The sequence below is a fragment of the Staurois parvus genome, unplaced genomic scaffold (genome assembly GCF_062004578.1).
Source record: "Staurois parvus isolate SC_StPar_1 unplaced genomic scaffold, SC_StPar_1.0 ptg000761l, whole genome shotgun sequence".
NCBI classification, from domain to species: domain Eukaryota; kingdom Metazoa; phylum Chordata; class Amphibia; order Anura; family Ranidae; genus Staurois; species Staurois parvus.
In genome coordinates, this window is record NW_028318557.1 from 860,421 (window position 1) to 886,563 (window position 26,143).

General features: G+C 41.7%; 1 protein-coding gene across 3 annotated transcripts in view; it reads right to left on the minus strand.

The window, feature by feature from the left end:
• Window positions 1-26,143, minus strand: part of FNDC3A (fibronectin type III domain containing 3A) — a 341,321-nt gene that overhangs the window by 205,227 nt on the left and 109,951 nt on the right. Inside the window, exon 1 of one of the 3 annotated variants that reach the window (XM_089654387.1) lies at window positions 1,514-1,742. The exons of the other annotated variants lie outside the window; for them this stretch is intronic. Within the exon in view, the coding sequence (XP_089510513.1) occupies window positions 1,514-1,525 (12 nt within the window). The 5' untranslated portion in view covers window positions 1,526-1,742. Of the gene's footprint in view, window positions 1-1,513; window positions 1,743-26,143 lie in introns of those variants that run through there. 3 annotated transcript variants of the gene reach the window in all.

Consider the following 26,143-nt stretch of genomic DNA (forward strand, 5'->3'; position numbering starts at 1 on the left):
GCAAGATCACCAAATTACACAAAAGAGGGCGTGAGGTGGGCAGTTCACCAAATCAAAGCCTGTATGAAAATCTGCAGCAAGTTATAGAAGATGCATGCATTTCAAGGATTCATTTTCAGTTCATCCTAGCATTGTGGGACCCTGAGAGATCTGTGCAACCAAAATGGATATCTGGTTTTATATACCGATCATAAATATTAAAAAAAAAAAAAAAGTCTAAATGACAAGTTTATCTAGCAGAGCAGAAATCTATTTTTGAACATCAGTTATAGGTCCTTTTTGCATTTGTTGTATCCTAGTTGGACATAAATAAGATCACTGAAACCCTCTCAAATCTGTCTTAGCAGGTGGGTAGACCTCCAGCATCAAGATGACAGCGCCTGTCCCCAAAGTCACTAAGATCTATAATATACAATACCACAGTACCAAAGCAGCTCGAAAACTTACTCCTACTCATTTTACATGGTAATGGTTTGCTAAGCCCAGTGAACCATCAGCGTGTTTACAATTATGCGATTTGAGAAGATCACTGGGAGAAAAGTGTAAAGAACACACACCGGATTCTGAAAATAAACTGCTTTAGTATAATCGCAGAAACTCAATCCACTCCAAAAAGACACGCAGGCCTTCAGGTAAGTGTAGAAAATGCTAAGCTGCTGTCCTGTGCCAGTATCAATGAGGCAAAAGCCACAGTCACCTGGCTCAGCAACCTCAACAAACAACTCATTATCGCATTCATTTGTCATGCATAGTTTCACAATTTCAGCTTACATTTGCAAAAATGACCAAAAGACGAAGCTACACAATTCGTTATAAGAACTTGAATAAGAATGAACCGTTCGTGCATGTGTTACAAATTATATCAAGAAAAGGATATTCTCAAGGTAACAATTCAAATCTTTAGGGTAGGTAAGCCTTATGGTTATTTTTTTCAATACGACGGACCTCAATTTTAGTCATCGACACAGACAAAGTTTTACAAAGATGGATATGAACTCTGGAACAAATAAAACACACTGTTCCTATAGACCATCTTCAACTCCCTTTAAATGCATTTAAAGCAGCATGTTAGACAGGTATATAATTTACACCGTGGACACACACAGCTTTTCAAATTAAGATGTTAACCTTTTCTCAGCCTGAATGTCCGGCTCGTGTGCTGCAGACATGACTAGATGGTTAAGGAAGACAGCCAAAGCCAAGCAATCCAGTGATTCATTCAGACACATCACTTTGCCATTTGTCAGACCCCACTGAAAGCGCTGCAGGGCTGCGGCGAGACACAATGGCTAAAAGAAACCCACCCAAGACTTACTCCGAACACATGCACAGAGCCAGGCTGTGTCTTAGGATCGCTAACAAAGCCTTCCCTTTTCCTCTTTTTGTGCTGAACATTTGCTAACAAAACCAATCAGCCTTGTAATCTGGCGTAATGCACAAGTCTAACAAAGCATCTGCAGGAGGGTGAAAAAAAAAAAAAAAGGAAAAGAAAAACCTGAACACTTCCACTTACTGTTGCTCGCATCCTTTGATGTTGCTCATTCAAGAGGCGTTAGCACGCTGACAAAGGCTGCAGGGAGGCTCTAGAGTCCAATCTGTTCCATTCAGCATAGAGTGAGATAAGCAGCACTGACGTCTAGGTCATTGGGCCCTTCTCCGCTGAACAGGGCAACCTAACCTACCTCCTAATTTTAGATGGCATCAGATTTTTGTGGACCTTTCTCTGGCAGTCCATGAATGTATGAGGAAGCTGAATGTTAAAAAGGTATGACCAATTATCAGTGCAGTCATCAATACCTACCTCAAGACTTGCTTCCTATCACATCAGCCAATGTGCAGGGAGCTTCCTGCTGTAGACGAATGTATCAGGTTTCCATGGAAACTAAATCAACAAATAGCTGCGGCAGCATCTGTTTCTGGATTAGCCAACGTCAGCCAGCAGAAGGTCAGGATTTAAGAGAATTTGTGCATCCAAATGCCCCCTTGTAATACCACATTTTACATTTAGTACTGATGCCAAGATAAAAGTCGCAGCTTTTTCTGTCCACCCGCATCCAAGTCAAAAGAGGCATGGGAAGGCTGCCATGGCAACAGGGACTCTGCACTTCAGCATCATCGGCTTCCAGTCAAAGGGCAGGTGGGCTGAGCAGGAATGCTGTGCTATGGCTGGTGTCTGTCCCATGCTTAGAAATCGTGGCAGACACAAGCTCTCCAATGCCTGTGGAATTGACCAGCTTAAACTGAAACCATAGTGTGTTTTCAGGGAGTACACTTTTCACATCCAACTAATGTCTTATAGAAATTTTAACCTGTTTATGCAATTTCAAAAGTTGTACCCAATTTTTTTCTAATCTGCAGCTTTCAATAAATTACCTGGTGGTCCTTGTTAAAAGAGAAGTATGGGGGTTCCTTAAATAAATAAATATTATACTCACCCAGGTGGATACAGAATCGCTCCAATGCTGCATTTGTCTCCCGATGCTTCTAAAACTGAGCGATCAAAACACAGCTGATCGCTCAGTTCTATGCCTTCAGTGAGCAAGGCCAGTGACTGTCAGTGCTCTGCCTCTCCAGCGCTCACTGAAGCATTCGGCTGGGAAGAGGCTCTCAGAAGCTGAGCCAGCTGCCGGTCCAGGCATCTGAATGGATCCCAGCTTTAAAGTCAAGATCTTTCCAGAGCCTGAATTGGCTAAGTGATGTCAGCAGACAGGGGGCTTTAGCCAGCTGTCAGCTGAAAGCAGGTCACAGGAGTGCAGAATGAACTGCACTCCTGTGATCCATAGGAGAAGCAGGACCAACATAGATTTTGGCCATATTTCTCCTTTAAGGCTGCTCATTATGAGGTGACAATGGGCTCTTAATTGTACGCCTGTAATCGCACACTGTCACATACAATACTAGCAGGGACTACAAAAGCATGATCACGCCAACACGCATGTGTAGGAATGGTCCAGTATTGTCAGGTAGTCAGTCCTGACCAACTATGTGCAGTTTAGCTGAAGTAAGTGCAACATAGACAGAAAGAGGCTGCAAATCAGCCGCAATAAAATGAAAAAAAAGGTTGTGGGGAAGAAAAAAAAAAAAAAAAAACAACAACAGGGTGAAAATGATATTTTATTGGGGGAAAAAGCATGGAAATGGTTTATGATACTGAGTTTTTAGCAAACTATATGTTCATCCACTTAAGGTTTACAACCAATTTAGACTAAAGTTGTATTTGCAGAAATTTTTAATTTTTGCCATTTTGTATTGTATGTACTGTAGACTGACCCAGAGCCTTCACGTAGGGAAAAAAGCAATACACTAGTTGCACAGCTTTGATAAGCAAGAAACAGAATAGAAGGAGATGCACTCTATGTTGATGCATTGTCGTCTATATGTGTAGTTACAAACTATACACAGAAACAAGCTTTCCAAAATGACACTTGCTAGTTGTAAACCCTGGATGGAGGACAATAAGGGCCCTTTCTTACTATGTGGTGTGCAACTTTTGGACCCATATTGGTGATCTTCGGTGTGTTGGTGACATTCTCCCTTGCTGATTCTGTTCGGTTTCAGCCGACGGTCGCTGCAGCATCCACTTATACACACAGCCATTTTTAAGACAGGAACGTGTGTGTTTGGATTGTACACTTACATTCTAGACTGGTTTCCCATACAGCATCCCTACTGGCTGCCCACCACGAGGGTATGTACCAGATGCACCTGTAGAAAACCGGGACATCACATTCACCGAACGATCCGATCGTGAGGATTGTCTATAACCAAATGGCCTCTGGAGATATCGCATCATCAATTAATTTTGGATGCATTTACAATCAAGAAGAGATTGATGCAATCATCTTACCAACTGACACCGAAAAAGCATTTGGATCGGATACAGTCACTGACCAATTAAGGGAAATGAAACAGCTGAAGAAAAGACAGGTTGATCTGGAGCTGCTCGGCCAGACTAAGTACTACAGAGCAAGAAAAATTCTGAGGGGTTTCCAGATTAGAAATCAGCCCGGATGTCATAAACAAGATTTCTGTGAAAAATGGTGTGAGGTTTCCACCCAGAACTCATTGAACTATATGTTACTAGTTATTGAAAAGGTCAAGGTTCAGCTGTGCCAAGTGAAACGTGAACTTGCAGTGTTGAAATTACCAACACAGGATACAGAAAATCAGACCTCTGCTTTGTAGACGATTGACAATGAGATTGCCACATACACCATAAGGCAGAAGCAGTCTAAAAGGGAAAAATTTAAACAGGTAAACTAGGATTACCAAGAAGGTAGAGTTTACTCATGCTTAATTGAGACCTCCAGGCCCAGGAGGAGATTACGTACTTGACCTCTACCCCCCAAGTCAACAAAAGGAAGCCCTCAGATTTCGTCAGAATGAGTGTCTAACCAAGAATCCTTCTACAGACAGCGAAGTCGGCACATCTGGTCACTCCACAGCTCGTTACTGAAAGTAACATACCCCTTTTTCAAAGGGTCAGAGACAGCAAAGAACCAGGAGGGGCAACAAGAGGCCATGGATATCAAACACGCAGCAACCGCCAAAGCACAGGCAGACAAGTCCAGTAGTTAATCTATCATCAAGACACATCACAGAGTCCTGTCTCTTGTCTAAAGGTCTGTCACTCTGTCCAGTGTCGAGGTTTAATGCATTCAGCTTTTGAAATAGAAATGTTCAAGTTTGAGAGGACATTGAAAATCAAACAGTTCTTTCATACACAATCACGAACTACGCCTATGTCCACAGGTCATTAAAAGCAAATTCATGCCCTCTGGACAGTACCAATCCATTGATTGCTACAAGCGCACTCTGAAAATCTCTGGCTTGCCCACGAGGAGATACACTAATCTTAGTCCTGAGGAATTTAAAATCCAAAGTACAGCCCGCGGATAAGGGCGGTGCTATTGTGATCATAGACTATAAAAACTATAGAGCGGGCATGTTATCAATGTTAGCTGATACTACTAGTTACCTGAATTTCACTGTGGATCCTACACAAGGCATTATGAACACTCTAAATTCTCTCGCCATTGGCCAAGCCAATGGCTGGATCTTTATGAGACAGCTGAATTCTTGATGGACGAACACCCAAAATGACCTGTGATATATGGGTTACGTAAAATTAACAAGGATACAAACCCTTTAAAATTCAACCTTTGGCTCAGCTACTGGACTTTCATCTTCAACCGTTGGTTCAGAACCTGCCAGCATATGTTAGGGACACAGGGGATTTTTTGGATAAACTCGGGGGATTCTCGGCATTCGATGTAAATTGGAAATTAGCAATGTCAGGATCGCGGCGTCAGACCCCAGACCTTCTCACCAAACTCGTGACCGAAGGACTAGCCAATCTAAAACCGCGATGTGACGTGCGTAACAATGCCACACCCAGCTGCACCCTGCACGATTTTCCAGCTAACGGACCACAATCGATGTACCGGCAGCCTGGGCGATTGTTACTGGGTCAGGTTAATTATACAATTAACCCTTCACACTGCCACCACCTCCTTTTTGTACAGAGAAAGAGGAAACTCGGCATTATCAGCTATAACACTATAATGATTGAGATAATCATCTGTATAAAAGGGTCATAACACAGGCCTGTTACACAGAGGGTTAAGCAAACAGTAGCGTTCTTGTTAGAGGCAGGGATTCGTAAATTGCAATACAGAGCTATAGAAACAGTTCAACACTTTCAGAAAGAAAGATTTATTACTAAAAGGTCAAACGGGTGCAATAAAAATATTTACAGAAAAAAGATGTACCTAAGATATATATATAAATATACAGAGCATAACAGCACAGCAAAGAGATAACAGAGAGAGGTTAAAGGGTTAAGGTATTTGCCATTAAGCCTTGGATGTAAGCAGATCAAGTTTCAGATCAAAAGGCAGGGGTCTTCCCAGGTGGTATTGATGTTAAAATGGGAGACGTCTTCAACTTCCCTAATCTTAGGCCTGACAGCCTGTTTTGTAGTCCCCAGCAGGGGGTGGCTCTGCAGTCAAGGACCAATCTCCGCTTAGGCGTGGAGAGATGGGTGGATGCCTCAACTAGAGCAAAAATCTCCCATATCTCATATTTGGCCCATAACGTTTCATCTGCACAAGTGACATTCGACCCGCGGGTAGATTATTATGCAGACAAGTCTGAGGATTGATTAGATATGAATTATGAAAGTGTACACTAAACGGTTCACGGGATCTATTTTCCTGCTTTCCTGTGTGTCCGAGAGTGACGCATCAAACTGTTCGCCTGCTCATCGTCCATCTGACGATATGTTCGGTTTTTATGTAAGTCTCTCATAGTCCAAGATATGAGACATAGGGGAAAAATGGTTTTAACCAAGGTTATCTGATTCTGTCACCTAAGTTGAGTTTGGTTTTATGAGGTTGGAATCTCTCTCAACTCCAGAGAAAGCTTGCCTTATCTCTTCCGAGGTGTGAAATGGTACAGCTTTCCGAGACAGCTAGGCAACTAGCTCAGAGATGCCTTGGCCTGCCAGTGACCCACAACCAGCACGCGCACACACACACACACACACACACACACACACACACACACACACGCTGGCCAAATGTCTCCTCTCAGAGAGGGAGGGGGAGGGAGTGAGGGGAGAAAATGGATACTCTTAACGAAATGGAGTCTTTATCCTTCACTCTGTGTTGCGCACATTTGCGACAAGCAACAATAGACATTTCGTCCTTGTATACAAGCATACCTAATGAAGCAGGTTTGGTGGCGGATAAACATTTCTGGTCCGGATCAACGGCCCAGAATCTCCTGTACTTTATTGATGGTTTAGGTTTGGTACTTGAAAGCAATTTTTGTGTATTTAAGGGGAACATTTATGCCCAAATACATGGTAGATCCCTAAGTGACTTATTAGTTCAAGCGGACCCTAGGACCAAGTATGCTAAGACAATGTTCAAGTTCTCAAAAAGACAGAGTTGTTAAAAGTGTTACAATTGTAATGTATGCAACTCATTGATCTGTGGGGAATTTATTCACATATCCCCACAGTGGGAAACGTTACAAGATACAGGGTTACCTGAACAGTAGTTTATGTTTCTGTTTACATTGATTTGAATGCATTTTTGGAAAGAACATGACACCAGGGGCAGGGCTGGACTCATTTTATTTCACTCTGATTTCCAGTTTTCCCTAGGACCAAGTACTCTAAGGCAGTGGTCAAGTTCTCAAAAAGACAGGGTTGTTAAAAGTGTTACAATTGTAATGTATGCAAATCATTGATCTGTGTTTCTGTCACAATTTGTCACATGCCTGATGAAGGGGTCCTGCGAGTCTCCAAAACGTTGCCTTGCTGTAACTATGCGACAGTTCATTAAAACTTTTGGACCCATTGGTGATTCTTGGTGTACTAAATATGCTGTAAATATGCTTCCAGGAAACCACACAAAATGTTGTATAATCCAAAGGGGTACATAAAAGGTAATTTATATATATATATATATATATATATATATATATATATATATATATATATATATATATATAAATATATATATCTCTATCTCATCTCAAAAGAGACATAATACTACCTACGTCTGATGACATCTGTCACAGTTATCAGTGCTTAAGGTTTCCTCTTAGCCCCCCTGCAAAGGTCAAAAAAAATACCTGTTGATCCTGCCACTGAAGTCCACCTAAATCAGCTTCCTGTGGTGGTGTGGCAACAATGCTGCACTGCTTATGAATTCAGAGCTTGGGAGTTCCTATGTAGGCTGTGCCTGCTTGCACTAAAGTGGGATGAGAAGATGCTGAGGGGGTGTGGCTATCAGCATTTTCACTGCTGATTCAAAAGCAATGACCAGGTCTATTCTTGTCATAACGGGGATAGCCACTTGTTTTGGAGAGATGCAGGGGTTAGACAGAAAAAAAAAAAATGGAAACACTACATGATTTGCAGGTGTGAAAGTGATGACGTTTAGCGATGAAAGCGGAAGTGATGTAACATTTTGCTTCCGCTTTGTGATGTGTAGTCATTCACTGCATGCACTGCTAGTAATACGGAGTCATGTCAGAAGGTACTGAGCTTCAAGAAAAGCAAACTGTTAGTGCCCACTTAGCTGGTGCCTCTGTGATGGACGTTGCCAATTTATTTGCCGTTTCGCAAGGAACCGTATTAAAGATTATGATGGCATATACAGTTTCCGTAAAAACATTGCCTGATGAGCATAAGTGCAGTTGACATGGTCAAGAGACAAAAAGGACATTGTGCAGGATTGTGACCTGGAATAAGAAAACAACTACTGCAAAAGTGACTGCAGAGCTCAATCTCAGTTCCGTGGAGACTGAGATTGAGCTCTGCAGTCATTTTGGAGCAGGTGCCACCTTGACAAGTGGGAAACCACTCGCATACAATCTAAAAATCCAAAAAAAGTGTCACTAAACAAATAAATCTCAATACATTATTGTGGATCCAAAAAATGCAATGATGCAGTAATCACAAAAATCTATTTGCATCAAAGCATTTATTGGATCCACATTAATATATTGAGATGTATTTGTTCAGCACCCCTTTTGTTGGATTTTTAAATTGTGTGCGAGTGGTTTCACACTTATCAAGGTGGCAGCTGCTACAGACTGTTGTACTAAACATTTCTTTCACTTTTTATTTATCACACTCATTTGTATCATTTGTCCAGAGTGCAAAGCTTTTGTGTGTTTGTCATATCTCTGTATGGGCCGTCAGCTTGCAAGTTGGAGGAAGTGTGAATGGACTACAAGCGTGCTAATCAATACACTCTCAGCCCATTAAAATTACTGCCTTGGCGAGGATAGGATTGTAGTTTTTTCATTCACAAATTCCAGTGAATGATGAAGCAGTGTGGGCACAGCCACGGCTATGTTTTCAAAATGTGACAGCGGGTACAGGGAGAGGATCCCCTACCTGCTGCCACAGGGGTGGGTTTGAGGGAATCAGGTATGTGGGGGGCAGGTCTGGAGCGTGTTACACATTACACACTAAATATGGGTGTAACATGCTCCAGAAGGTGATCCTATCCTTCTAGTTATGGGAGATTTGTAAATGAGAGAAAAATACAGAAAACTGATCAGCAATGTTTAATTTATATCGCCCGACACCCAGGACATGTAGTTCTGGGCACCGGGTAGGTAGTTTTTTTTTCTTTTAAACCTTTAGCCCTTTAGCAGCAGGGCTCACCTGTCAGGTGAAAGCATTTGGGCAGCAGCGCTGCTGCCCAACTTCTTTTGCACAGCCCACAGTGCCAGCCTCTATGCACCCCCCCGTGTGAACCTCCCCCCGCCCGCTATGTATCCTGGGCTCCGCTTGCCCATCTGCAGGCCCAGGACCTGGTTCAGCTTGCGCCATCGGCTAGAGGGACAAAAAAGTTAAACAAAATATATTTTTTTAATTGTAAAAAAGTTACAGCCAAGCACATAACATCCCCTCAAAAAAATAAACACATTTGAGGCTACCCTACCCCCACATAGTCGCACCTGCCCACACTGCCAAAAGCACCAAAATCTGGTTCAATGACCGTGGGATTACTGTGCTTGATTGGCCAGCAAACTCGCCTGACCTGAACCCCATAGAGAACCGATAGGGCATTGCAAAGAGAAAGATGAGAGACATGAGACCGAACAATGCAGAAGAGCTGAAGGCCGCTATTGAAGCATCCTGGTCTTCCATAACACCTCAGCAGTGCCACAGGCTGATAGCTTCCATGCCACGCCGCATTGAGGCAGTAATTGCTGCAAAAGGGGCCCAAACCAAGTACTGAGTACATATGCATGCTTATACTTTTCAGAGGTCCGATATTGTTCTATGTACAATCCTTGTTTTATTGATTGCATGTAATATTCTAATTTTCTGAGATTGTGGATTTGGGGTTTTCATGAGCTGTAAGCCATAATCATCACAATTATGACAAATCACGGCTTGAACTATCTTGCTTTGCATGTAATGAGTCTATCACATATATTAGTTTCACCTTTTAAGTTGCATTACTGAAATAAATGAACTTTTGCACGATATTCTAATTTTTTGAGTTTCACCTGTAGATGACAACCCTTTCCAAGGAGTAGAAATACAAAAGACTTTTCCACTTCCAATGTAATCTGGGCATTCAGGGGATGCAGTTGGGTGTCCTTTCCTTCGTACACGAGGAAGGTGTACACATACCCCGTGGCTCTGTCGCATAATTGTAACCCCATATCGGGCCCTTTTGCTTGGAATAAACTGCTTGAAGCTCAGCCTGCCAGTGAAGGGGACAAGCGACTCATCCACGCAGATATTTTTGTCCGGGACAAATAATTGGATTAATTTCTCTGAGAAAAAAAAAAATTAAGAAGTGGACGAATTTTATACAATTTATCATATGCTGGGTCATTTTGGGGAAGGCACTGGGTGTTATCGTTGTAATGGAGGAACAGCATGATCATTAGATGTCTTGTTCTGGGCATGACTGATGAGTAAATTGTCATATGGTAGATTGGGTGGGTAGACCAGTAGGAGTGTAATTGATTTTTTTTTTTTTGTGAGTCCCATATTAAATGTGAGGCCCAAAAAGGCCCTAAATTCCTCCACTGGTAACTGCTTCCATTCGTAGGGATGGGCATAACTTGAATCTGGGTTGGTGGCTATGAATTGTTGAGCATAGAGATTGCACTGGTCCACAATTGAATTTAGCAAGTCATCGGTAAAAATTTAATTAAAAAAAATCAATAGGGGCAAAGTTTTCTGTGTTCACCTGGACTCCTGGCTTTGCAGTAAAAAGGGGGATGTTAGCTACTCCAGAGTTAGGGGAAAGCCATAGGGGGTTTTGAAGGGCATATGGAAGAGCGGCATGCGTCCTAATCCTTTGGGGCTGAAGTGACACCACACTAGTACCTGGCCTTTCTTGAGGTTCTCCATTTCTGGTGGAAGCCACTGCTCTACTAGTGGATGCCACTGCGCTACTTGTGGTAGCCTGCTCCTCATCAGAACGCCTTAGTTTGTTGGGCACTCTTTCCTCCTCCTTCAATTCTGTAGAAGACCCACTGCTTAAAACGGGCTTGTAATTCAAATCAGAACCAGACTTGGAGAGCTCCCCGCTGCTCTCGTCGGTCATGGTTAGGAATTAGTAGGCCTCCTCATAGGAAAATCATTTTTTAGACATACTGGGACAGATGTGGCTTCACTGATGGGTTCTGATGAGGCTGCGCTGATGGGGATTAACTGATTTGTGCTGATGAGGGTGCACTGATGGGTGCGGATGGGGCTGCACTGCTGGGTGCTGATGGGGGTGCACTGCTGGGTGCTGATATGAAGTGATGAGGCTACACTAAAGGGCACTGATGTGCAATAATGCACTGCACTGATAAACTGCCACTGATGTGCACTGATGGGTGCTAATGGTGATCCACTAATAGGGTGGCACTGAGCACTGATGTGCACCGATAAGTTGCAGTGATGAGGCAGCACTGATGGACACTGAAGAGCCCTCACTAATGAGCACTGATGTGCACAGATGGGCACCAATGAGCGTGGATATGCACAGAAGGGCACTCACTGTTGGGCACTGATGAGCACAGATGGGCCATGACCCTTCTGTGTTTACATTTGTGATTGCTCATCAATGGACAGAGCGATCACAAATGTAAACAATCTCTGTAACTGGCCTTTCAACCCCCTCTTCGTGATGCGCTGTGTCCGAGGGACACAGCCATCACTTACACTTCCCAATGCCCGCGGGAAGCGTGATAATGGGAGGACGTCATAGGACGCCCTCCCAGAACTGGCCGGCCGCAGTGAAGCTGTCATATGGCTATCACCTGTCGGCAAGTGGTTAATATACATGTATTGTGATTTTTTTATTACTAAAACATGTAGCAGAATACATTTAGGCCTATATTTATGACTAAATTTTATTTTATTGCATTTTTTTTTTTTAACAGAAAGTAGAAACAAAAAAAAAACAAAAAAAAAAAATCACCTTTTTTCCCACATTTTCTGTCTTTTTTCATTTATTTCACAAAAAACCCAGTGGATATCAAGTACAACTAAAAGAAAGCTCTAATCGATGTGAAAAAAATGGCACACATTTTGTATGGGAACAGTGTTGCATGACCACACAATTAGCAGTTGAAATAGCATAGTGCTAATAGCACAAAATGGCCTGGTCAGGGAAAGGGGAAAACCTTCTGGTGCTGAACTGGGTAAAATCCTTGCAATGTACATAGATCATCCAGAAGAGAATGTTTTTTTCCTCAACAAGAGTGGAGTTATTCTTTAATCTAAGGTAACTACATAGGTTAGAGGTCATAGCTTATGTATGCCTGTGTACGTCTGTGGTTTCCTCTGTCCCTTTTAGCCTATTCAGCTCCCTGCCCACAAATTTAAGTCTTTAATTCAGTGACAATATCCCTTATTGTGCAAATGCCAAAAACTTCCTTGAGGATTGCTGTACAATCCAAGACAAATATTTAATCCAAAAGCTAAAACACCTTGAAAATTATTACTCATCACTCGGCGTAAAAAAAAAAAAAAAAAAAAAAAAGCTAGGAGGCTGTAAACAGATTTCAGCATTTATTTGGAAAACAAGGAATACGCACACACAGTAGATATAAAAAGTCTACACACTCCTGTTAAAATGTCAGGTTTCTGTGATGTAAAAAAATTAGACAAAGATCAATCATTTCAGAACTTTATACACCTTTAATGTGATCTATAAACTGTACAACTCAATTGAAAAACAAACTGAAATCTTTGGGGGGGGGGGGGGATTAAACATAAACTAAAATAATGTGGTTGCATAAGTGTGCACACCCGCTCATAACTGAGTTTGAGGCTATGTTCAGAATTAAGAAATCACATTCAAAACCATGTTAAATAGGAGTCAGTACACACCTGCCATCATTTAAAGTTCCCCTGATTAACCCCAAATAAAGTTCAGCTGTTCTAGTAGGTCTTTCCTGACATTTTCTTAGTCGCATCCTACAGCAAAAGCCATGCTCCGCAGAGAGCTTCCAAAGCGTCAGAGGGAACTCATTGTTAAAAGGTATCAGTCAGGAGAAGGGTACAAGAGAATTTCCAAGGCATTATATATACCATAGAACATAGTGAAGACAGTCATCAAGTGGAGAAAATATGATGCAACAGTGACATTACCAAGAATTGGACGTCCCTCTAAAATTAATGAAAAGCCAATTAAAAAAAAACTGGTTTGGGAGGCTGCCAAGAGGCCTACAGCAACATTAAAGGAACTGCAGGAATATCTGGCAAGTACTGGCTGTGTGGTACATGTGACAACAATCTCCCGTATTCTTCATATGTCTGGGCTATGGGGTAGAGTGGCAAGACGGAAGCCTTTTCTTGCAAAGAAAAACATCCAAGCCCGGCTAAATTTTGCAAAAACACATCTGAAGTCTCCCAAAAGCCTGAGGGAAAGTCTGTTATGGTCTGATGAAACCAAGGATGAACTTTTTGGCCATCATTCCAAAACATATGTTTAGCACAAAAACATCACTGCACATCACCAAAAGAACACCATACCCACAGTGAAGCATGGTGGTGGAAGAATCATGCTTTGGGGATGTTTTTCTTCAGCTGGAACTGGGGCCTTAGTCAAGGTAGAGGGAATTATGAACAGTTCCAAATACCAGTCAATATTGGCACAAAACCTTCAGGCTTCTGCTAGAAAGCTGAACATGAAGAGGAAATTCATCTTTTAGCATGACAATGACCCAAAGCATACATTCAAATCAATAAAGGAATGGCTTCACCAGAAGTATTGGAATGGCCCAGCCAGAGCCCAAACCTGAATCCGATCAAAATCTGTGGGGTGATCTGAAGAAGGCTGTGCACAGGAGATGCCCTCACAATCTGACAGATTTTAGTGTTTTTGCAAGGAAGAGTGGGCAAAAATTGCCAACTCTAGATGTGCCATGCTGACAGACACATACCCAAAAACACTGAGTGCTGGAATCAAATCAAAAGGTGCTTCAACAAAAAAGTATTAGTTTAAGGGTGTGCACACTTATGCAACTGTATTATTTTAATTTTTTTTATTTTTACTTCCCTCCACCTAAAAATATTTCATTTTGTTGTTCAACTGGGTTGTACAGTTTATAGGTTACATTAAAGGTGGAAACAGTTCTGAAATGATTTATCTTTGTCTCATTTTTTTTTTTACATCACAAAAACCTGACATTTTAACAGGGGTGTGTAGACATTTTATATCCACTGTATAGAATAAAGTATAAAAGAGTTTAAAAGCATAAAGACGTCATTCTCATAGGTTTCGATGTCCATCAAAACATATAAAATTTTAGCAATTTTTGCAGCAACAAAGCCACAAAACAGCTTGGAAACAATACCCCAAAAATACAGTTGAAAAAGCCTCAAAAAAACTTGGAATAAATTCAGAGGAGTCCAAAGCACAACATTATGGTCACAACAATAAATGATGAGATGACAACAAGGCCTATGAAGCTCACTGTTCCTACTGTGAAGCACGGAGGTGTATCTCTGCTCTTTTGGGGGCATTGGAGCTTCAGCAATACAAGGAATTCAAGTGTTGCTAAACCCACAACAGTAAAATCAGTCTGTAAATGCAAGTAAAGCATGCTGGTTATACTCACTGTGGAACCTAAGGGGTTAATTCTCTGCAATGTGTAAAAAGACAGTTTGATTCTCTTGTCTCTGATCCTCCCCTTCTTCCATTGTCCCCCAAGTATCTCCTGATAGAACATAGGTTTGGAGTCACTCTGCACATGCTCGATTTAGGGTGTTTTGCTAGAGAGGTTTTTTTCTTCATGGGAGAGTGCATGTGATTAGCAAAAGGACTAAAAAGCACTGTCCAGACAGAGGTCAGGGGTCCTGCATCCTCCTAGGAGAATGAAAACTCCTCCTTCAAGCTTTATCCAGTGCTCTGCTGGACACTGATACAAGTCACAAGACTGATCCAACTGCTGATGAGAAAAGGTATTTAGCAGTTTATATTTACTAAAATAATTGCATTTCCATGTTCTGTGTACTGTGGGAGACCAGATATAGTGAATGCAGGGTCCTCGGTTTAGTAACACTTTAAGTTGAAATGAATGACAAGATGAATGCAGCATATTATCAGAATGTATTGGTAAAAATGGGGCACACTTGACTTTTCAACATGAGAATGACCAAATCATAAGGCCAAATCAACCCTTCAGTGGCTGCAGCAGAAAAATGTGAAGGTTCTGGAGTAGCCATTAAAATCTCCTAAACCTCAAAATCGCTGAGTCACTTTGGGGAGATCTAAAACATACAGTTCATGATAGACAACCAACCAACTTACAGAACCTGAAGGATTTTGAGGTAGCTTACATAGGAACCACATAAGAATAATATTCTCCTAATATTCACAACCATCATAAAAAAAGACTACAAGCTGCTATTGATGTTAAAGGATGCGATACAGAACATTAGGAATAAAGGGTAGGAAATCTTTTGAACAGGACCATTTTATTCTTTTATAGCTATGGTTTTGTTTTACGAAATTAGCTTTTCTGTGATGCCTAAGACCCCTCTCACCAGGCTATTTTGTTGCAGCCATTAGATTCCAGTGGTAAAAATCTATATAATTCTTGCCATTGGAATGGCCAGGTTATATGATCAGAAAAGGTCACTAAGCTCAGGATACATATCAGGGCTGACTGGCTGCTGCTGATCGCATACCTGGCCATTTCAGCAGCAAGAATTCAGAGTCTTGCTACAGGAATCTGACAGCCGCAAACAAAGCGTCCGTGTGAAAGGGGCTTTGATTGAATTTGAAGCACGTTAATTAAAGTCATATTAAGTCCTCATGCACACTGGACATTTTTAGAACTGCTGTTTTTGGCATCTGGTGTTTTTTTTCTACAGCCAGTAAACTCCCCAGCATGTTATCTTATGTGTTCATGCACACATAGGCTTTAATCAGCGTTTTTTGAAAGGAGCATTTTCTGGCTGGAAAAAAAACCAGAACTAGTAGGTTTCAAGAAGAGTTTTTTAGCTGGAAAAATGCTCGAACGCCAATAAAAACTGAAAAACGCTACAAAACGTGGCTATCTGGCGTTTATGAGCATTTTTGAGCCTGAAGATTTTGGGAGAGTATAACTGCTAAAAAAACTCAAATGCTGAAAAACACTAAAAACGCTAATGAAAACAGCTAAAAACACAAAAAAAAAACAACTCAATTTTATTGCAGCATTCTACAGCTAACGCTACTGGCATTTTTAGAACGTCCAGTGTGCATGAGGCCTAAATCTTTTTTCCCATAATTCATATACTAATAACATAGCTTACATGTATTTGCTGTTTTTTTTTAATATACATTTCCTCCTCTGAACTTCCTTTTGAAATTTTCCCCTAGCCACACTCCTGTTATATTTGTGCCCCATGTGCCACTGGGACCTATGGAGTCCCATAGGAGTCTCCTCTTTGTGTGCACCCCTGCTTGGAACTACAACTGTAGGTGTGGATGTTCAGAGCACTGCACACAGGCAGAATTATTATTTATTTATTTCAGGTACATATATAGCGCTGTCAATTTACGTAGCGCTTTACAATATATATATATATATATATATATATATATATATATATATATATACAGTCATGGCCGAAATTGTTGGCACCCTTGATATTTCTCCAGGAAATCATGTATTTCTCACGAAACGTATTGCATTAACACATGTTTTGCTATACACATGTTTATTCCCTTTGTGTGTATTGGGACAAAACAAAAAAAGGGAGGAAAGAAAGCAAATTCGACATAATGTCACACAAACCTCCAAAAATGGGCTGGACAAAAGTATTGGCACCCTTTCACAACTGCGGATAAATAAGAATGTTACAAGCATGTGATGCTCCTGTAAACTCACCTGGGGCAAGTAACAGGTGTGGGCAATATAGAAATCACACCTGAAAGCAGATAAAAAGGAGAGACGTTCACTTAACCTTTGCATTGTGTGTCTGTCTGTGCCACACTAAGCATGGACAACAGAAAGAGGAGACGAGAACTGTCTGAGGACCTGAGAACCAAAATTGTGGCAAAATATCAACAATCTCAAGGTTACAAGTCCATCTCCAGAGAACTAGATTTGCCTTTGTCCACAGTGCGCAACATTATCAAGAAGTTTGCAACCCATGGCACTGTAGCTAATCTCCCTGGTCGTGGACGGATGAGGAAAATTGATGAAAGATTGCAACGCAGAATAGTCCGGATGGTGGATAAGCAGCCCCAAACATGTTCCAAAGACATTCAAGCTGTCCTGCAGGCTCAGGGAGCATCAGTGTCAGCGCGAACTATCCGTCGACATTTAAATGAAATGAAACGCTATGGCAGGAGACCCAGGAGGACCCCACTGCTGACACAGAGACATAAAAAAGCAAGACTACAGTTTGCCAAAATGTACTTGAGTAAGCCAAAAGCCTTCTGGGAAAACGTCTTGTGGACAGATGAGACCAAGATAGAGCTTTTCGGTAAAGCACATCATTCTACTGTTTACCGAAAACGGAATGAGGCCTACAAAGAACAAAACACAGTACCTACGGTAAAATATGGTGGAGGTTCAATGATGTTTTGGGGTTGTTTTGCTGCCTCTGGCACTGGGTGCCTTGACTGTGTGCAAGGCATCATGAAATCTGAGGATTACCAAAGGATTTTGGGTCGCACTGTAGGGCCCAGTGTCAGAAAGCTGGGTTTGCGTCCAAGATCCTGGGTCTTCCAGCAGGACAATGACCCCAAACATACGTCAAAAAGCACTCAGAAATGGATGGCAAAGAAGCGCTGGAGAGTTCTGAAGTGGCCAGCAATGAGCCCAGATCTAAATCCCATTGAACACCTGTGGAGAGATCTTAAAATTGCTGTTGGGAAAAGGTGTCCTTCCAATAAGAGAGACCTGGAGCTGTTTGCAAAGGAAGAGTGGTCCAAAATTCCGGGTGAGAGGTGTCAGAAGCTTATTGATGGTTATAGGAAGCGACTGATTTCAGTTATGTTTTCCAAAGGGTGTGCAACCAAATATTAAGTTAAGGGTGCCAATACTTTTGTCCAGCCCATTTTTGGGGTTTTGTGTGACATTATGTCATATTTGCTTTTCTGCCTCTGTTTTATATTTGTTCCAATACATACAAAGGGAATAAACATGTGTATAGCAAAACATGTGTTAATGCAATACCTTTTTTGTGTGAAATACTTGATTTTCAGGAAAAATATCAAGGGTGCCAACAATTTCGGCCATGACTGTATATATATATATATATATATATATATATATATATATATATATATATATATAGTACATTCACATCAGTCCCTAACCCTCAAGGGGTGTACAATCTAAGGTCCCTAACTCACATTCATACATACAGTTGCAAGAAAAAGTATGTGAACCCCTTGGGATTACATGGAGTTTTGCATGAATTGGGCATAAAATGTGCTCTGAACGTCATCTAAGTCACAACAATAGAAGAACACAGTCTGCTGAACATAATACTACACAAACATTAGATGTTGCCATGGTTTAATTGCACATAACATGTAAACATTCACAGTGCAGGGAGGAAAAAGTATGTGAGGCCCTAGCTTAATGACTTCTCCCAGAGCTAATTGGAGCCAGGAGTGAGCCAACCTTGACTCCAATCAGTGTGATGATATTGGATGTGTTGCTGACAGCTGTCCTGCCCTTAAAAAACACACACCTGTTTTAGGTTTACTGGTTTCAAGAAGCACTGTCTGATGTGAACCATGCCTCGCAGAAAAGAGCTCTCAGAAGACCTACGATCAAGAATTGTTGACTTGCATAAAGCTGGAAAGGGTTACAAAAGTATCTCCAAAAGCCTTGATGTTCATGTGTCCACGGTAAGACAGACTGTCTACAAATGGAGAAAGTTTAGCACTGTTGCTACTCTCCCTAGGCGTTGTCGTCCTGTAAAAATGACTGCAAGAGCACAGCGCAGAATGCTGCATGAGGTAAAGAAGAATCCCAGAGTGTCAGCTAAAGACCTACAGAAATCTCTGGCACATGCTAACATTTTTGTTGACACATCTACAATAAGGAAAACATTAAACAAGAATGGAGTACATGGGAGGACACCACGGAGGAAGCCATTGCTGTCCAAAAAGAATATTGCAGCACGTTTGAAGTTTGCAAAAGAGCACCTGGATGTTCCACGGCACTACTGGCAAAATATACTGTGGAAAAATGAAACCAAGATTGAGTTGTTTGGGAAGAACACACAACACTATGTGTGGAGAAAAAAAGGCACAGCACACCAACATCAAAACCTCATCCCCACTGTAAAACATGGCGGAGGGAGCATCATGGTTTGGGGCTGCTTTGCTGCCTCAGGGCCTGGACGGATTGTTGTCATTGATGGGAAAATGAATTCCAGAGTTTATCAAGACATTTTGCAGGAAAATGTACGACCATCTGTCCGCCAACTGAAGCTCCGCAGAGGATGGGTGATGCAACAGGACAATGACCCAAAGCATACAAGTAATTCAACAAAACAATGGCTGCAACAGCACAGAATACACCTTCTGGAGTGGCCCAGTCAGAGTCCTGACCTCAACCCGATTGAAATGCTGTGGCATGACCTTAAGAGAGCGATTCACCCCAGACATCCCAAGAATATTGCTACACTGAAACAGTTTTGTGAAGAGGAGTGGTCCAAAATTACTCCAGATCGTTGTGCAGGTCTGATCTGCAACTACAGGAAACGTTTGGTTGAGGTTATTGCTGCCAAAGGAGGGTCAACCAGTTATTAAGTCCAAAGGTTCACATACTTTTTCCTCCCTGCACTGTGAATGTTTACATGTTATGTGCAATTAAACCATGGCAACATCTAATGTTTGTGTAGTATTATGTTCAGCAGACTGTGTTCTTCTATTGTTGTGACTTAGATGACGTTCAGAGCACATTTTATGCCCAATTCATGCAAAACTCCACGTAATCCCAAGGAGTTCACATACTTTTTCTTGCAACTGTACACATACTAGGGACAATTTAGATAGGAGCCAATTAACCTACCTGCATGTCTTTGGTGTGTGGGAGGAAACCAGAGTACTCGGAGGAAACCCACGCAGGCACAGGGAGAACATGCAAACTCCAGGCAGGTGGTGCCGTGGTTGGGATTCAAACCAATGACCCTAGTACTGCCAGACGGAAGTGCTAACCACTAAGCCACTGTGCCGCCAAATTAGACTGAAAGGGAGATTCGAAATGAGTACAGTTTTACTTCAACTAATGAGATGCGCAGAAATGGAAGAACAGTTAATATTGCTGGTAAAACAAGCCACATTTCAGTAGCATCCCTATTACCCATACATCATTTTGGCCCAGAACCACATCTACACACTGAATGGCAGTGGTGTGGTCCTCCATTTCAGGCTGTCACATGGAAACCTCACCACTCTCCAGCTGCGATAGTAGCATTTTCTGGTGGGTCCACGTCATTATCCATCATGCAGATAAGAACATAGTTAGCCAGAACAAGGTTAAACACCAAATATGTTATTGAAGATATTGCTGCCAGGTTGCTGTCACATTCACCACCATTATTTAGGTTAACAATAAAAAGTAATCAAACTGCTGCCAATTCGCTAATACCATTTTTAATAATAATATGGTGGAGCTTTCAGCAACATAACTAAGGAAAAGATAGGCAGCATGTATGTTACAGGTCCCATGAATGTATATATTTAGGTTACACCCACAACAAACTCATACAGTACTGGGCACTGTAGTGTGAATTGGCACACTGTCCCTTAAACAGTAATACTATGCAAAAAAACAAGCAGTGTTTTGTTACATATAGATTTGAACTAGCACCAGCTGTTCACAAAACAGTCAATCGAAGCAATGGAAAAACTTGTTAAAAGCATTTATACAAACAATTTTTGATGAAAATGAAAGGATCTGAACATATCAGCAGAAAAACTGAAGTGAGCCTTGCCAGACAGTGTCTGGCTGGCCTGCTTTTTAATTTCTCTTCCTAGTGTTTCTTGCTCTGTTGTGATCATTTCAAAAACCGCATGAGACATGGCTTGATAAATCGCCCACGCTAGCAATGTGACAGCTGGCATACTCACAGGAGGCATGCTTGTCGCTGCTCTTCTGTAAATTTGCTATCAAGATAGGATAACCTGAGTATAAAAAGTTATAAAGGGAGTCTATTACAAAGGGGAAGAAAGAGGGAAGTCGAGGGAATAGAAAACCTATTTTAGAATAGGAAAGTATAAGTACACATCATGATCTTGGTGTATTTACAGAACAAACATAAAAAGATAATTCATAAAGGTAGCAAACAAAAAAGGCTAAAATAAATAGAAGAAAATGTACAATAACCTTTTTTTTTACTTTTAAATTATGGTCAGAACAATGGATCAAAATAAATAAAGATTTTTGGATTCATCGTACAGTCCTTTTCAGGAAGCTCATTAGGGTTCTTGCACACAGATGTAATAATTCACTGATATTTATACTCAGGATCTTCTTGACAGAAAGATCCAAAATAAAGTGTCCCATAAAGACCTTGCATAAACATGCAAAGCCATAAAATTCTTCTTCATCCCCTTCTAGTTGCCAGTGCTGCGACATATGCCCGAGTATCCACCTGGTAAAACTTACCGATCGTGTGAACAGAAGGCCAGGCGACAGCCTTAAACATCTAAAAAGCAGATATGAGATACTGAAAGGCCCAAGAGGCACTCACAGACCTAGTAGAGTGCACCTTGACAGAAAAAGGTGAAAGTTTGTCCTTAAGTGTATATGCTTGCATGCAAATCTGACTAATCTACCTAGCAAAAAAGTGGAATGAGAGGCAAATTTTCCATTGTGGGAACCAACAGAAAAGAAGAAAAAGTAGTTATAGCAAGGATGTAAACTCGAACAGCTCGCACCACATCCAAACAATGGAGGGAGATTTCCTTGTGCTGTACCAGAGCTAGGGTTATTGTGCTGGAAAGTCAAAGAGTGGCCCATGCGCAACTTTTGTGCAGAAGAATGCAAATTGTCTGCCATTATTTGCTGATAACATGCTGTAATCATCTTGCCATCAATGTTCGCAAAATTCCCCATGCTGTTAAAGCTCATACATCCCCAAAACATCAATGAACCACCACCATGCTTCGCAGTTGGGGTGGTATTCTTGTCGCTATAGGCCTTGTTGACCCCTCTCCAAATATAGAACTTATTGTTGTGACCATAAAGCCCTATTTTGGTCTTGCCTCTCCAGATTACAGTATGCCAGAAGCTGTGAGGCGTGTCAAGGTGTTGTCGAGCATATTGTAACCAGGCTTTTTTGTGGCATTGGTGCAGTAAAGGCTTCTTTATGGCAACTCGACCATGCAGCTAATTTTCATGGAGTATCATGGTATTGTGTTCCTTGAAACACCCACACCGTCTTTTTCTATTTCTCCTTAGGCAACCTATGGGTTTTTTCTTTGCATCTCAAATAATTCTTCTGGCAGTTGTGACTGCGATCTTTTTTGGTCTGCCTGACCTTGGCTTGGCATCAACTGAACCACAAATTCTCCATATCTTTATAAGTGATTGAACAGTACTGACTGGCATATTCAAGGCTTTGGATATCTATTTATATCCTTTCCATCTTTATAAACTTCCATTACCTTGTTATGCAGGTCTTTTGACAGTCCTTTTCTGCTTCCTATAAAGCAGTATCTAGCCTGCTCAGTGCATCCACGTGAGATCTAACACTCATTGACTATTTATACACAGACACGAATTTCAATTTAAAAATCCACAGATGTGGGAAATTAACCTCTAATTGCCATTTTAACCCGTGTGTGTCACCTTGTATGTCTTTACCAAGGTCAAACATTCACGGGTAAGTAAACTTTTGATCAGGCTTTTGGGTGATTTCTGTTATCATTAGGATTTTAAAAGAATCCAAACAACTATGTGATAATACATTGCTTCACAATAACACTATCCTTAAATAAAACACAGTTTTTTTGGCATGATCAGTCATATTCTCAATATCCATGCCAAAATGTCAGGCCAGGGAACGCAAACTTTTGAGCACAACTGTATATGTTCCAGGCGCGATATTAGACCTTTAGGAGTGTAAGAATCATGGATTCAGAAGGACCACTATTCTTTAGGACATGCAAGCCTTTAATGCTAGTGACTGTTAAACAGGGTGACAAACCAGTCCTTGGGACAAAAGATCTGAGCAATCTAGGAGAGCTCACCAGGAGTCTGATTGAGTTCCAAATTCCAAGCTCTACCTCTGCCTGGGTGAACACACTGCAATCAGAATCATTGGGATGCCCTCTGTATTGGTTCTGAGAAGCAGGGAAAAAATTAGATTCTGAGGGGAAAAAGCATCAATCAGGTTGAACTCAGGAGTCACCAGGGCATCCACTGCTAGGGCTAGAAGATACTTTGATCTAGAGACAAACCTGCTCAGTTTGTTGTTGAACCAGAAAGTCCTCATCCGGAGTACCCCACCTGCAACAGAGGTCTTAGAGCACCTCCAGGTGAAAAGACCATTCTCTGGATTCCAATCGTCAATGACTCGATGAGTCAGCCTGCCATATTTCCATGTCTGGAATGTGCCCTCTTGTCTATGTACTTTTAAAGTCACCCAAAATCAACATATGATCAGTGGGGTAGGCTGCCAGGCGTGCCACAATATGATTTAACAACTAAATTGGGGATTGAGGTAGTTATAAAGGCCCAAAATAACCATTTCCATGAGTCAACAATGGCATGAATAATATTTCTACCGTCTGAGTTCAACACCAGGTTCAGCAATTGAAAGGGGAGAGCTGTATGCACTAAGAAACTCACTCCTATAGAGTAGTTGGAACAGGTGGAGTGATAGTAATGTCCTACCCAAGGCTTCTTTAAGCAAGGACCTTACTGCCCATCAGGTAGGTTTCTTGTAGGAAACAAAACTGAGGGCAGTAATCTTTAAGAAAAGCACTTAACAAGGAAGTTCAAGACTCTTGTATCCCATAAGATTATAGTACAAGTGGACATAACTGAAATGGACACTTGGTAAATGTAATGGAGGCTGACCAGAGGTTGAAAATGGATGGAAAGCAACTCACGTAAATTGTATGATTCATTAAGAATCACAGTCTTTAAAGTGAAGCAATTTAAATATGATAGTGCAAGGTGGTGCCCCAGGAGGGCCTTTGGCCATCGGGATACGGTAAGCATGCTCCAAAGTGAAGTACGGAGAGAATGTGGCAGTTGCTTGAACAGACTCTCAGTAAAAGGTAGTGGGGTCTGAACCTTCCACCTTTTCCGGGACCCCCAGTATGCCCAAATCATTTCAGCAGTTGCAGTTTTGTGTGTCTTCAGCTCATGACTACAAGTAGCAGACTTTGCTTTTAAGGATGTGGAGGTCAGCAGTATGGTTCCTTTTGTCAGTTTTCTGTGGAGGAAACCCGCTGCTCAATCTCAGTAAAGCAGTCACAGAAAAAGTCCAAATTCCTTTTGATCAGACCTATATCTGACTGGAGAAGGTCTATTTTAGCAGTTAAAGTTTTCTGGCATGTGGAGATGGCAGCCATGATGGTTATAAAATTAGCAGAGTCAAGTTGGTACTGATCGGATACATCTGTCTGCATAGCCATTTGCACAGTAATAATGGAGGTACCCTTCAATCTCGATGACCCACTATCTGCTCCTTTGCAGTGATTAGGCGACACACTTTTCCCTCTGGGAATATCCCCAGAGGGATTTATATAAAGAAGGGAAGATGGCAGACTATAAGCAGCAGGGTACACTCTGTTGCAGCCAGTATGACAGTTGTCCCCTAGAAGTGTAGATCCGGTCCCCAAATTCAGCCAGGATTCTTTCCAATAAAGCAGAGTATGTCCCACTCCTTCCCACTGGTCCCCAGGGTAGCAGATACAATATGAAGGTGCTGGGGAGAAAGGCTTACTGCTCCATGTGGTGAGAGGCTGCAGAGCAAGACAGTGAAGCCATCTGTGTTACCCCACTAGAGCTCCAAGCCTGAAAGCAGCTGCTACACTACACTGTCTCTGGTCCCTGTGCTGAGCTCCCTAAAGTAGAACAACGTCTAGTGGATGTAAACAGACTGTGTGGGATTCACTGCAATGGGAGAAGCGAAGCCGGGTCTCATAGCCTATAAAAGATGCATCCTCTTGCCCCCCCATCCAGAGGATCTTTAAACACTGGGATGTCTTACTGGAACAGTCAGAGTGTTAAGACAAGAAATGGCTGGGTGCACAGTAGGAATGGCCCACTTAAACTTCTCAATAGGAAACTGTTGAACAGAACACTTTGGAGGAGTACATCATTTGTCTAGATCAGACCAGTCATGATACAAAACTGGTTTCAATAGTAAGTGTACTGGGAAGTTTTCGACAGGCTGGGGACTTTTTAGTGAGCCAATGCTGGTATTTCTAGGAAAGTCAGATGCAGGTTGCTCCAGACATGTGCACATTGTGTCTATAAAGACCACACTGGTACCTTTAAGCCTAGCAGTTATGTCAGCGGACTGAGGCTCCTCAGCAGAGTGCACAGAGGCAAAGCACCACAGGGGTTACTCACAAAACCAAGGACAGAAGCAGGAAGAGGTATCTGGCCATACAGTACCATAGGCAGCAGGGAACCTGATGTGGGTTCCAGAGGAAGAGTGCAGTGGAGGGCGAGGCAGTGAGTGAGTCCTTTTAGAATGTCCTATTGCTCTCCTGTGAGAAACTGGTAACTGGAATCTGGCAGTTCTACCTGTTGTGAACTAAATATCCTCTTCCAGAAATGCCTTCATACTGTATATTAAACTAAGCATTGCAATTTTATTATGATTGATACTAATTAATTGTACTGTTGATATCACTTTTTCAGACACAATCAATACATCTCTAGAGGAAGCAGATAGTCAAACAAGTTAAGCAGAGTATTATTTTTCCTACGATGTTTGAGATGTTGTGCACATAAATGTTTGGTCTCCACTTTTGTTGCGTAAATAAACATTCCTCTCTAGGTCATCAATGTAAATTGCAAGGATTTTAACAAACTTTATTGCAGATCCCTATCTTTTTTATTCCGAGGAAATGGAGGTCTGTTTTGTCTGTGTCCATGCACAGAGTGAATCTGTATGGACATGATTTCATAATTATCAATCAGATACTGTGCCTGCAGGACTCTAATT